Source organism: Lycorma delicatula, chromosome 2, assembly GCF_047948215.1.
Source record: "Lycorma delicatula isolate Av1 chromosome 2, ASM4794821v1, whole genome shotgun sequence".
In the NCBI taxonomy this organism is placed as follows: domain Eukaryota; kingdom Metazoa; phylum Arthropoda; class Insecta; order Hemiptera; family Fulgoridae; genus Lycorma; species Lycorma delicatula.
The window spans coordinates 50,916,981-50,931,582 of record NC_134456.1 but is presented as its reverse complement, the minus strand read 5'-3'; the positions used below and the strand labels follow the sequence as shown (position 1 = coordinate 50,931,582).

Here is a 14,602-nt window from a genome sequence, read left to right as displayed (position 1 = left end):
TGATTGTGTTATATTTTGTTTTGTAAATTATAACAAACAATTTTTTTTAGATAATTACTTGAAATTATTGTGTAAAAGATTTTTATTATAGTTTACTTCTTGTTGTATCTTTCTGAATTAATAACATTTATGTTTGTTTTGTTCTAAAACAATACTTTCATGTCTTGTTAACTTAAAAATTATTTTTATTTAGAAAAAAGTTAAAATAACTTTAATGAAAGCAATATTTAATAGTTTTTATTTCTTGTATCTGTGCGTGCGCGCGCGCGCGCGCGTGTGTGTGTGTGTGTGTGTGTGGGCGCGTGCATGTCTACACAGTACATTAGGGTGATTTTTTTCCACCTTAATAATTTAAGAAAAATGCTCTTTGAAAAACCACTTCAGACAAATTTATTTAATTTTGAGATGGAAGAAAACTGCAGTGTTTGGTGATATTTCTTAGGTCAATGATTTTTAAAAGCCCAGATTCTTTTTGATTTGTATTTGTATGAAAAAAATAAACATTTGCCCTACGTTTTTATTTTGTTATAAGCTTAATTTTTAGTGATTTTGAATCAGATTTTCATAACATTTATTACAAAAGATATTTTCTTTTAACCTATTAAATAAATAGGTAATATTTTAACGTATTTAACTTTCTTTTTTAAATTTCAAATTTCATAGAAAAATTGTGAGCTTCATTGATATAGAATAAGATGCTATTAGAATTTGCATGTACATTAAAAAAACATTGGTTATAAATTTTTCTTTTTCTTTTCTTGGTCATTGAATGAGGACAAGAAGATGAATGAAGTTATACTTAAAATATATCAGGAATTTAACTCCAAACCGTCTGATGTAGATGCCATTCATTATATAAACGTTCTTGCCTAACGTCAGAAAAAAAAACACTTTTAGCAGTGTTATTACTTGAATAAATAATAACATTGCTATTATAAATATTGCTTTGTATTGTTATTAATCATATTGTGCTATTATGTAATTTATGAAATAATATGAAACTTTCATCAGTACCTAAGGATAAATTTAATAAAATTGAGGACAAAAGTTTTTTTGAATTTCAAAAAATTTGCTAAAAAAAATATTTTTCTTTTTCTTTTTTAAAAAAAAAAAGTTACACTAACTTTGAAAACTTACACCTAATAAAATATTAAAACTGTTATATCCTTTCCCCTAAAAACAAAACAACTTTTGGTTGAAATATTTTTTTATTGTTAGTAAATCTTTTCATATTATTAAAGTGAAAATTTTAAAAATATTAACTACCAGAATTATTAATATATTGTATGGATTCTCCCTATTTTGGTATTAAAGGTAAAATAATGTGGTAATGCTTTTACACAAATGCTTTCTATTAAGCCAAAATTAATTTATGACTTTAAATGTAATTTTACATTGTTTTTTTTTAATCTTGTGCAATATACTTTTTTTTAGAAATCAGTGTGAATTTCATAAAAAAGATTACTGAAAAACAAAATAAGGTGTATTGCTACCAATCTTGTAAAGTACTTAATTTTAAACAAATTCATTTAAAACAGTCAACAGTAAACAAGTTAGTATTTAATGAATACAATAATTCAGGATACCTATATTTAATATATCGATTCTGGAGTAATTTATTTTGCTACTAAGGACATTACAGAATAATGCTTCTCAACAGAAGTAATCAATGTTCTCACAATATATGTTGTATCTCACAATATACGATGTATGTCACAGTATACACATTTATGTATAAGCATGTGCACACACTTTAAATATTGTATTTCTCTTGAGGTTACTGTTGTTTAAAAAAATTAGATGATGTTAAGTGGAAGAAATTAGTTTTACTTAATAATATTGTTTTTAAGGTTGCATTTATGGTTTTAATTCATACCAGTTTATAAATGTGTGAAGTGTTGTGTTTATTATAATGACTCAAGTTACATTACAATACGTCAGTGAATTGAATTGGCTTCTGGCCAAGGTGGGTAATTTTCTTTAAGTTAGATTATTAATCAATTCAAATTAATCTATGATAATTTTATGCATTCATCGGCTAATTTTTATTTGTTCTTTGTTAGTAAATTAAATGAATCATTTAAAATATAAAATTAAATTAATTAAAATGTATCCTTGTCAATTTATGTAAATTTCTGAGTCCACTCTTTAGTAGTTTCTATTAAAGGTGAACACCCATAATTGCCAAATATGGAATAGTGAAAACTCTCATGAAACTTTGCAGCACATTCATGATAGCCCTAAGGGCAATGTTTTTTGTGCACTTCACCAACAAAGACTGTACGGCTCGTTCTTCCAGGTAGCAACCGTAAAAGTTATTATTCATCTGGACATGCCTCAAAATTTTTTAATTCCTCAGTTTAGATGATGACGAAGATGGATGCCATTACTATCAGCAAGATGAGGCACTATCTCACTACTCCCTAGAAGTCAGAGATTTTCTTGATACTCTATTCCCAGGTCATGGATTGGTCGTGAAGGTCCATTTGCATGGCCACCTTGCTCCCCAGATTTGACCCTGCTAGATTTTCTCTTGTGGGATTTTAATAAAGATTGGGTTTATGTACCATCTTTGCCTGCTGATCTTGTTGATCTAAGACTTCAAATTAATGCTGCAGCTGTAGAGTTAACACCCACCTTTACTGGCTACAGTCTGGATGAAATCAACTAAAGGTGGAAAGGTGGGATGTATGTCACATTATAAATGAAAATCATATTGAATCAAAGTGAATGTTGTATGACAAACTTGATTTTTTTATGAAATGAGATCTAACCAAATCTGTAAGTTATCTAAATAAATTTTTGTATATAAATTAACAATTAATATAATCCACCTTACCAGCACATTGATACGTTCTCTAGATCTTTTGGCTTACTTGGAGGCCATCATCAGGAGTTAAAATTAATGCATTAAAGTCAAAGTTTAAAAATTATAGTTAAAATTTAAAAACAGTCATGACTGTAAATTATATTCTTATATTCCTTAAGTATACTAGTAGGACCAGGACAATCATGACTGTTTTTAAATTTTAACTATGATTTTTAAACTTTGACTTTAATGCATTAATTTTAACTCCTGCTGATGGCTTCAAAGTAAGTTGAAAGATCTAGAGAACGTACCAATGTGCTGGTAAGGTGGATTTTTATTAATTGTTAATTTATTTATGTAACACCTCAGTCGTACCATGTTTGAGAAATTAAATTTTTACCTGCTTTTAAAGTTGTGAAGTCCTTTTTGAATCACCCAGTATATTGCACCTTCTAGTAGTTAATTGCTGCATTTTAATAGTTGGGGCTCACATTGTGGGACTACCGAAGGATTCAGGGTTTCTATCCAGAAATAACTCAGAAAGCCAACTAGTTATTATCAGTAAAAACATTAAAATTTTTCCAGAAATTTGTATTTCCAAAATTTTGAGATGCCTGAATCCAAAAATATTAAAATCTTGATCTCCAAATTCTCATGGTTTCATCTGGGTAAATGTGTTGACATCTTTGTATCTTGAGACAGTTTAACTTGCAGCCATGAAATCTGGTGTGATAGCTTGGGTATTAATGGATTGATTATGTTAAGTTTAAAAAAAAAAATTGAATAAGAGTAGAGGAAACTAACTCAAAGGGAGTTACATGAATAATACGCTCACATATTTTTTGGCTTATCAAAAAAAATGTTCTTAAGATCATCCCACATACAAATTGTTTTTTTATACCTTTTCTAACCAAGACCAAATTTTCAAATCTTTTTCTGAATGATACATTTTTAATGCAACTGTTTTTAACTCTTATTAAAGGGTTAAGGAGTAATAAACCCTTAACTCTACTCTTCAAACTACAGTTATATAATTTAGAAAAGGTACATTTCAATCTAATGACTTGAAAATTTTTATTTTCTTTCCAAGTAAGGCAATATTAAAAGAAAAATAGTAAGCTTTTATTACACTGCAACTAAAAATCATTAAATTATTTTTGAGTTTTTCTTCAGAAACCAAAGTGACTATTGAGTTTTATTAACTATATTTTATGATATCATAATTCAAGACTAAAATGGTATACTTTTCTATAACCTTTTACAGGTTTAACAAATTATTCTTGAGCTTTTAAGCAAATAAATAATTAAGATTTTAAGTAATGTTCATTTTTTATTTTATTATGGGATGTGGTTAAATTTGATGTTTAGCACAATCATGGGCAAGATCAGAAATGTTGATGTTTTAAGTTTATTAAATGTAGTTACTTATAATAAAAATGGGTAATTTTATGACAATATCTTTATCTCTGATTTTTAGTTATTGTTTTATGTAAGAGTACCAGGTAACAACTCTGACATTTGAAGGTTTGTAGTCAAGTTATGTACATCACCAAGTTTGCCCAGTTGCAGAAGACTTTCCTATAACTTCCAGGGAATTTCTTCTTTTTTTATTATGTATGTATACTTATAATTGTTATGTCTGGTATTCAAAACATTAAACTTAGTGCATTATAATTTATTTATAATAATTGTCTGTTAAAGCCGATTTTCAGTATATAAGTTTATGTTTCAGAAAGTTGCAGGATCAGATGAACGTAAACCTGCTGTTACTGAATCAAGATTGAAAATTGCAGCACTGGAAAATCAAGTTACTTGCTTAAATAAAAAAGTTAGTTGAAGAATAGTAATTTATTGAAATAATTATTATTTCTAATAATCTAATAGAGTTTTTTGTAGAAGTCCTCATTTTGTTCATTCTTTGTGACTTGAGTAGTACCCTTATTGAAACAGTGCATCAATAAACTAAAACAATTTATGGCTACTATACAGATTGATTTTCAGTAACTAGATTTTTTATGGCAGAACCAAACTTTCTTTAGTCACAACAGTCAGTTACTGTGAACTATTGCCCTTGTGCCAACAGCAGAACTTCTCTGATCATATTAAATGTTATTTCTGTGTGGTTTGATATATCTCATTTATTTTGAAATGCAGGGTCATCAAAAAAGGTTGCAGCAATTTAAACAATCACATTTCAGAAACTACTAGAGATAATCAAACAATTGTATTTTGTTATTTTTTTTTTAAATTCACCAATTCAAAAAGTTTTTTATATACGAGGTGTGATAAAAAAATACGGTGAATGAATTTTTATAGCGGCAACTGCCGACACTACATCCATATGCTGTAATTTGTCCAATAGTGTGATCAACTGAGACAGGCAGGGACAAGTTGTAACACGTTCGAGCTTGCCAGAGCCGCTAGAGTGAGGTTGTGTTTATCGTGCCTGTCGTGCAACATGGATTTTGAACAACGCATTAACATTAAGTTTTGTTTTAAGTTGCAAAAGAATGCCAAAGAAGCTCACGAAATGTTAGAATCAGTGTATGGCGATGATGTGGTAACTTTGAAGACTGTGTACAAGTGGTATGACCGATTTAAAAACTGAAATGAGTCTGTTGAAGACAAGCAGCGTACGGGACATCCAGTAATCTCAAAAACAGTTGAAAATGTGCAAAAAGTGGAAACAATGGTTCGTTCAAACAGGCGAATGACTATTCGAGAGTTATCGGAAGACCTTAACATCTCGTATGGATCCGTTCAAAGCATTTCAACTAATGAATTGCAAATGAGACGAGTGAGTGCAAAATTTATTCCCAGACTTTTGAGTGATGAACAGAAGGAAAATCGTGTGTGAATTTGCACGGAGTTGAAGGGTCGCCTTCATGCAGATCTGGACTTCATGGTCAAAATTGTAACTGGAGATGAAAGTTGGGTCTATGGCTATGACCCTGAGACCAAAATGCAGAGTTCCCAATGGAAAACCAGTTCATCTCCTCACCCTAAAAAGGCACGTCGTCAAAATCCAACATCAAGGTCATGCTCGTTGTTTTTTTCGATAGTGAGGTCATAGTGCGATCAGAGTTTGTTCCAAGGGGAACAACTGTAAACTCTGAATTTTATAAGGGTGTACTGCAACGTTTGCGAAATGACGTTCAAAGAAAACGACCAGAAAAATGGACCAATGGCTTGCTTCTTCACCACGACAACGCGCCATGTCACACCTCGCTTCTCATTCGTGAGTTTTTGGCCAAAAAAAGTATTCCTGTCTGTCCACATCCGCCATACTCACCGGATTTAGCACCATGCGACTATTGGCTCTTCCCAAAAATTAAAACTGCGCTTAAAGGAAAACGTTTTGACATCATTGCTGACATTGAGAGGGCCACGACTGAGCAGCTGAAAGCCCTTCTGAAAGACGCCTTTCAGAAATGCCTCCAGTTATGGAGTCAACATTGGGATAAGTGTATTGCTAGCCAAGGACAGTACTTTGAAGCAGATTAAATCAAATTCTATGTAACTTTATTACGTTTTTTAATAAAAAATTATTCACCGTATTTTTTTATCACACCTCGTATACCTTAGAATGTTTCAATATGAGCTCCATTGGAAGCTTCAATCTGGGCTTCTTGGAAGCCAAAGCAGAAGACCAGCCCTGCTAATCCAATGATTAGGTAATCTTTCATTGAGAGTGCATCAAATGCCTAGAGTAAAGTGTGGTGGCGCACCATCTTGTTGAAACATTACAGCAATGTTACTTTCTTGTTCATTTTGGTCGCTTGGGAAAAATGTGCAACAGCTTTGGCATATATGTTCAACTGGTTTGTCAATCATTTTGGGCTGTCTGGACTTATTCACTTCAATGTTGTCAGATTCCTTAAACTGCTTGTATCACTGTCTAATGCTGTTTGGGGAAGATATCATTCTCATAAACATGCCTGAAAGTCTGTTGAACAGTTATAACTGATTTATACAGCGCTAACCACTAAATACACTGTGCTTTCTGCTGAACTATCGCCATTGCACTGATTGACAGTGGTGCAGAGCAGTTGTGCGTTGTGCACATCGGCTCAAGGTCACGGCCAGTCACGTCTAAAAAAAACTTGATGATATCCCGATTATCTTGCAGTTCCAACTAAAACTCAATTATCAATTATATAGAGAGATATGATATTTTTTCATTGCTGCAACCTTTTTTGATGATCCTGTACATACTTATTATGATTTCATAATGTTTTTATTTTTCATCTCAATTTATTATAAAAGGCATTTTTTTTGAATTGCAAGAGTACCATTTACAAATATGAAATAATATTAATATAAAAAAATATGTTGATAATTTATAGAGGTTGAAATTTTTTATCATGTGCTGAGTTTCTTATTTATTAAAAATTGATTTGTTTTTCTGTAAGCTTGTAATGATTAACTGATGGTTAGTGATCTAAAGTAAAGCATATTATTAAAATTCATTGCAAAAAAGAAGGCAAAATAATATTAATCATTTTCATTAATTTAATATGACCAAATATTATTATTATGGCTATAATAATATAGGGAAGTCTTATTTTTCTAAAGGTACAGTTAGCTAATTTTCATAAATAAACTATTTTCATAATTTTATTTTCATAAACTTAATTTGATTTTACAATACATGGTGAAGAATGTTATTTGAGTTTGTGTGTACATGTATTTGTTGCTTTATACTACCTGATATTATTAACTAGTAATTTTTTTTTTGAAACTATGTTTTCTTTATGTTTATTTACTTATTATTGTTATTTAAAAAAAATTGTTGTTTTTTAATTAAAATAGGTTGAAGAACTGACGTGTGCTTTAAAAGAAAAAGAAAAATATGAGTGTCATTGTGAGGATAGTTCATTGGTGAGTTAATAAATTATTTTATAAAAGATTTACATTTCTAATTTTTGAGACTATTATCAAATGTGTGAACTTCTCCCTCTTTTTTAAATGAAATTCTCGTTTAAATGTTAAAAATTGCCTCTTCCTGTTTTCTTATTATTATCACTGTATTTGTAATTATATCACAATATCATTTTTATCCCATATCAAGCAAATAAAGTAAATCTTTAATATTCATAATCCTAATGGATACAAGCATTAATAAAAACCGGATGCATAATTATACAATTGCATTATATTTAGTCAGATGGAATTGAAAATGTTTGAATTACCTGGTGTTCAGGGAAATTAAAAAATTAATTCATTTAATAGCAGTTTTATTTAGATTTCATTTGCTGTAATTCATATCACTTAAAATTGTTTGCTGAGGTCTGTTCTGTATGTATAAATTGTAAAAATTATTTTCCTTCAATGTATTCAGAGTCCCAGTTAAAAAAAAAAAAATGCTTTACAAAACTTGGGAATATTCAGTTTTTTTTGTTCTTTTAAATTACTTCTAAATGTGAATACTGAAAAACTGTTTTTTATCAAGAGTAGAAATGGTATCTTTAGTTAAAACATGACATAAATTTCAGTTATTCTAATTAAATTAGTCTTTTAACCCTTTAAATGTGGGGATTCTAAATAATGCTGTACATCCCAACATTGCTGTTTCCTTGGGTTGTTTTGTATTTGAACATTAATCTGTTCCTGCTGTCCATGTTTGGACAGTTTATAATTCGTTTGAAAAAGCATCTGTAAAATTTCAAATATGTGTTTTATTTTTTGTAGGGTTAAGTGGTGGAAGTTCATTTAAAAATGTTGTAGGTATATTTTAACATATACATTTTCCAAAATTTTGCTATTATAAAAACATCAGATTTGTATTTGAATAATTTTTTGCCATTTGAAAATACATGAAATTTGTAACAAGGATTTCCATTGTTTTATAAGTACTGTTTGTTTTTAATAGAAATCTAAATGTTCACGTTTGTTTGAATCTTTGTTTTTAATGCATTACTTATCCAAAAGTTAGATAAAAAATTATGTATTTATAAAGTGTTTGAGGTCATAATGTTTAGGATTAAACTTTTTAACTTTTCTCCAAAATAAAAATTTTAACAAAAGTCAGATCGAGCCTTCACAAGGTGTGCCTGGATATCTCTAGTACAAATAAAAGAAATTTGTGTAGTGAATTGAATATAAACAAACGTCACAACTTCATCTATCAAGTCATACCCCACTATCATCTCACTAGAATGTATCTGGATTTGTAACTCAGGACCTAGTTCCACCATAGATGACCCTTGACAGTCAACCATGAAAGGTCTTTTAAGAAATACTCCACCAGGTGAATCAAGCAATACTAGAGTTCAGAGAAGGTAGCACTTCGATACATTGGACTGCTGATTTAAAGATAAAATGCGATTGGAAGCATTGGAATACTGCACACACAAACAAGGACAATGCAAAATCTAAAATCAAACAAAGAAAATCACGTACATTTTCACACATTACGTAAACTAACTCATGCAGACTGATAAACTAAAAATAATAACCAACCTAATAGACAAACACAAAATTCTCATCACAGGATTGCAGGAAATTTGAAACACTGACCAGGATACCATGAAATCTCAAGCATATAAGACTTTTTTCAGCCTAAAAATAAACTCTGAACAAGAATTCAAGTCATGATTCCCAAGAATCTCAACACAGCCTAAAAGCATCTAATAAAATGTACGTCATAATAAGCGCTCACCAATAATAATAAAAATATTTCCAAAAGACTGTAAAGATCAGAAAAGTTCTGGGACCTACTCGACCAGACCATAAGTAACATCCCCAAAAATCACCTTAAAAACTAATCTCAGTGCTCAACTAGGCACAGAAAGAAAATACCGTGATATCATGCCCCCCCCCCCCAAAAAAAAAGATTGAAAACCAACAGATTGAAAACCTCTGTCTGAAAACAGACAGAGTCTGTTTTCATTTCAAAACCAAAATTTGAAAACCTCAAAACCTGGAAACCCCCTGATTAAAGGAGAATGACAACTAGATCATGTCTTCATGGACAAACGCTACCTCAAAGAGATCTACAACATAAAAGTCCTCCAAGAAGTAGACAAAGGCTCAGATCATTATTTAGTCAAAAATTAAAATTAAATTCACTTGCCAAAGAAAGCAACAAAACCAACCTCTAAAACTAAAGGAAAAAAAATAGACCCTACCCAACTAATCAAGAATGAAAATTACCAAAAAGCAACCAAAAAAATAACAGGCTGATAAACTCAAAGATCTAATCAACCTTAAACAAATTGCAGAAGAATTGGCCTCAATAAAACCCTGTAAATATCATCAATGGTAGAACAGTCAATGTGACGAAGCAGTGAAGAGACATCAAGCATGGCTATTACACAATTTCAAAAAATCAGAAGTAACCTTCCAAAATCTTGTAAAACAAAGAAAAGAAACCATCCAAACTCTAAGGAAAATAAAAAGACAACACCATAAAGACACACTGAAATCAATAGAAGAAGAATTCAACAAAATGTTGTTGAGGGACTACCACAAAACCTTCAAAAAGCAACCCCAAAAATATGAACCCCCAATTCTACAAATGTAGGATGAAGACCATAATCTGGTCCATAACAATAATATATTATTATATAAAATGAAAATGAAAATATAATAAGAATAATTTTTAGCTGTCAGTGCAATGGGTGGCATGTTTTCTTCAGTTGACCAGAAATGCACTTGAATGAACATTCCTCAGCAGTGTTTGGACATGTTCAACTATAATTCAACTGAATTTTTGCAGCGTTTCATTACTGCTAATGAAATGTTGATTCATTATTATAGCCCTGAAGAGGGCCTGACGAAGCAACAATTCAAACAGTGGGTCGAAACTAGTGGAAATGCTCCAAAGAAGGCAAAAAGTATTCAGTTAGTGGGAAAAGTCATGGCCACTGTTTTTTTGGAATGTTTATGGTGTGGTGAGGAAAAACAATCATCAGCAAATATTATGCAGCATTTTTGTAACAATTGAAGGAGGCCATTAAAACCAAACATTTGGGCAAGAAAAAAGTGCTTTTTCACCATGACAACGCACCCGTGCATGTGTCTTCTGTTGTTGTTAAAATTCATGAACTGTACTTTGAATTGCTTCCACATGCACCATATTCGCCAGATATAGCTCAGAGTGATTGTTTCCTGTTCCTGAATTTGAAGAAAAGGCTTGGTGGGTGAAGATTTGCCTCAAATGACGAAGTCATAGCTGAGACAGACTATTTTATTTTGCAAAAATTGAGAAATTATATTTTACTGAAGGAATAAATAAGCTGGAAAAGCGATGGTTATACAGTTATAAAACTGGATGGTGGACAGTTATAAAATTGGAAGCCACATGTGCAACAAAAACACTCTTCCACCTAAACAATCAAAGATCAACAGACTCCAGAAAATCAAAAGAAGAAATGGAAAAACCTGCTTCAAAAAAGTACCACAAAGACGAGCGGTGGTGGGTTGTGCCCAACAAAGTTCTGTACAAAGAGTTAAAACCCAATACTGATACCACGCGTAAAAGGAGACTAGGATTCTTTGGACATATCATGAGAATGCAAGATTCAAGACTGAAAAAGCTGGTACAGTTCAATCTCGACTTAGAAAACACCGAGTCAGGATGCAGATAGATCAGAGAAATAAGAAAAGATCTGAAGAAAATTCAGTTCTTTTGGTGAAAGGCTCTGAGCCTTTCACCAGAAAACATCACAGACAAAATTAAAATTAAACAAAAAAATCGAGGACAAAAACACTTGCTTCACACTCACAAGAAAAAACTCAACATGAACATTTTCAACACCAGAAAGGGTGCAGAGATCGAAACATATGAAAACGTACTGGGAGGATCGCAAAGCTCGAATATTCTCTTTAAAGAGACTTGGATAATGGACTGACTAAAGTGATCCTAAGCAGTCATAAGAGATGAAAAAAGTGTTTAGAAAGATGTCTGTAGTGCTTAAAATAAAAATTGTAATTTTTGGAGAGAAAAATGTTTTTGCCCAAGTGTTGCACATTAAATGAATGATAAAAGAAATAAATTATGCTATAAGATAACAAAATTTATTTTATTGTCATTATCATAATCAGCCATAGTTCATTACCATCAAGTGTCATTCATATATAGTAATAAATTGGTCGTGGATATGTCATACTCAGGGTAAGTATATAAAATATTTGTTCTTCATGTACAGCCATTTCAATTGTAAGTGTAAAATGGATGAAACATTATTGTTAATAAAATAAACATAATTGTAAAAACAGAAAAGCGAGTAGGTTCAACAAGAGGATGAAAAGCTGATATATATTTTAAAAAGTCTGTAACAAGAAATATGTTTGAGTAGACTACACTTTTCACACCATGAATTTATTGATTTTTAATCAAGATTACTTTGTTACTACTATTATTAAGAAATGAAAAATAAATGATCTATTTCTTTGTTTTATTTGCATGTTGATAACATGCTGAATCATTTATAAATAATTCTGGTAAATTAATGAAATTGTGCTTCCCATTTGCAGGCTATTAAGTGATTGATAAATGCCTTCTGCTTTGATAGATATTACAAGAAATGGTTTATTATCAAACAAAATGTCTTATGGTAGGGAATATTTGAAACCTTTATTTTTGGTATAATCTAAGCAAGATATAGAACTTTTTGAGAAATAGAATTGACTATTTTTACAACCTGCTACCTTTTAAAAAAATAGTTTTTTGTTTTTATCTCATAAATATTTGGAAAAATGTACTTTTATTAAACAAAAATATCTATTATTAACTGTAAAATACTGAAGAATGCAGCACTTATGAGATACAACTATCATTAATGCATTAGTCCTCAACTCAGTTTAATTCATTATATTTAAAAATTTTTCAACATATATATTTGAAAAGCTTGATATTCATAATCGTGGGATTGAAATTAAGTCGTGGGTAGAAAGATGTAAACAAATACGACTCCTGACGTATATGCAGTCAGCTGCATGCTGATACTGCAGCTTCATCAATATGTTTTTGTTGACAGACGATGTCCATTGCAAGGAAATAAAATTTTTTTTATAGATAAAATTGATTTAACCCATCCTAGAGTGGTTGTTAAGTTTCATTTCATTGTTGCTTTGATGTTGAAATATTTACATTGCCTGTAGAAACACTTTGTTAACAGATATATAAGCCACTGGGTTTGGTAATTTAATTCCTACTATTAAAATTTTTTTTATTTCTGATATGAGTTTTTCATGAGTTCTTACTTTCTTCAGCAGCATCGTTGAAGCATTTATTATCCTTATTTTTTAGTAATAATTGATTGTGATAATTTAAATTTTGCAAATTTTTTCATCCCCATTCATATCTGATTTTCTTAGTTACAAAATTTATTTCTTAAATTCTATAAAATCTTTTAAGATTGTTTTTAGAATTGTTGATTTTCTTTTTTCTTCCACTACATTATTAAAATTATATACATTTGTTATTTATTATATTAATGCTGCTAATTTACTCAGTAGAAATTACATCGTTTAAAAAAAGTAACAATTCTTAAACTAAAATTTTTTAAACAAAAAAATTTTCTAAGCATGTCAGTCAACATCAGAAAACTGATAATTTAATTTTTAATCCTTGTTGTAAAATTGTATTTATTGTGAAAATATATCCTCTATTGTATATGAAGTATAGTAAAGATGAAGATAGTTAATTCAATCAAAAAGTGAGTTTTGGATCAATCGGGAGGTAACTAACACGTGTTATGGAATTATTGAAAGGATGTGTACTTTAACAGCATTAAATGTTTCTTTCTTTGTAAAACCCAGCAGTTATTTACTTTAGTGAATGCACTATAATGATGAGTTGTGAATTGGGGTCTAGCCTAAAGTTAAGTGAACCAACTGAACTTATTGGCTGAGTAATGTTTCAGTCTGCTTTGAATCCTGGCCAGGTATAGAATTTTTTCATGTATTATAAAAATGCAATTTATATTATTCAGAAGCTTAGAGCTTCTGTGGTGTAAAAGAGAGAAGAAAGAACACTAAAGAAACTTCTTACATGCTTTGTTTAGGGTAATTCTATAACTGCGAGGGTTATTTTTTCAAGGTTCTATCGGTCACGAAATAAAAACCCTTGCAAAAATCGGATGAATCTTTGCGCATATGTGTTGCGCAGCGTCTTTAGTATCACCTTCAATCATGCCGCATCATTTTGTTTAGTTCTGAACACGCAGCTAGCAAGTAAACATGTCTAAAACAATAGCATCTCCCGCCAAGTGTGAAGTGTGTACGGTAATTCAATTTCTTCACGCTGAGGGGTGTAATGCAGCTGAAATTCATAGACGAATAAGTAATGATGTGTATGGTGAAACTTCAATGAGTGACAGCAAAGTGCGACAATGGTGTAAGAACTTTAAAGCAGGATGTGCAGATGTTCATGATGCAGGCGGTTAGGGAAGGAAGCGAGTGTCAACCGATGATCTCGTTGAGCGAGTGGATGAGGCAATTCGAGAAAATCGACGATTCACAATTTCTGTATTGAGTGATTCATTTCCTGAAACTTCAAAGTCAGCTCTCTACACCATTGTGAGCGAGAGACTTCAGTACCACAAACTGTGTGCGAGATGGGTTCCCAAGATGCTGTCTGACCATCACAAAACAATAGAATGGACGCCTCCCTAACGTTTCTCCAGCGCTACCACAATGAAGGAGAAGATTTTTTGAACAAAATTGTCACAGGGGACGAGACATGACTCCATTTTGAAACTGAAGAAACAAAAGAACAATCCAAACAGTGGATGCATTCTCATTCTCCCAGTAAACCAAAGAAGTTCAAGCGAACCTTCTCCAACA

General features: G+C 31.0%; 1 protein-coding gene across 1 annotated transcript in view; it reads left to right on the top strand.

Annotated features, from left to right (window-relative positions):
- The window catches only part of LOC142318788 (uncharacterized), a 324,097-nt gene that overhangs the window by 136,622 nt on the left and 172,873 nt on the right, over positions 1 to 14,602 (top strand). Inside the window, exons 21-22 of the mRNA XM_075355258.1 lie at positions 4,542 to 4,637; positions 7,622 to 7,690. Coding sequence (XP_075211373.1) covers positions 4,542 to 4,637; positions 7,622 to 7,690 — 165 coding nt within the window. The remainder of the gene's footprint in view (positions 1 to 4,541; positions 4,638 to 7,621; positions 7,691 to 14,602) is intronic.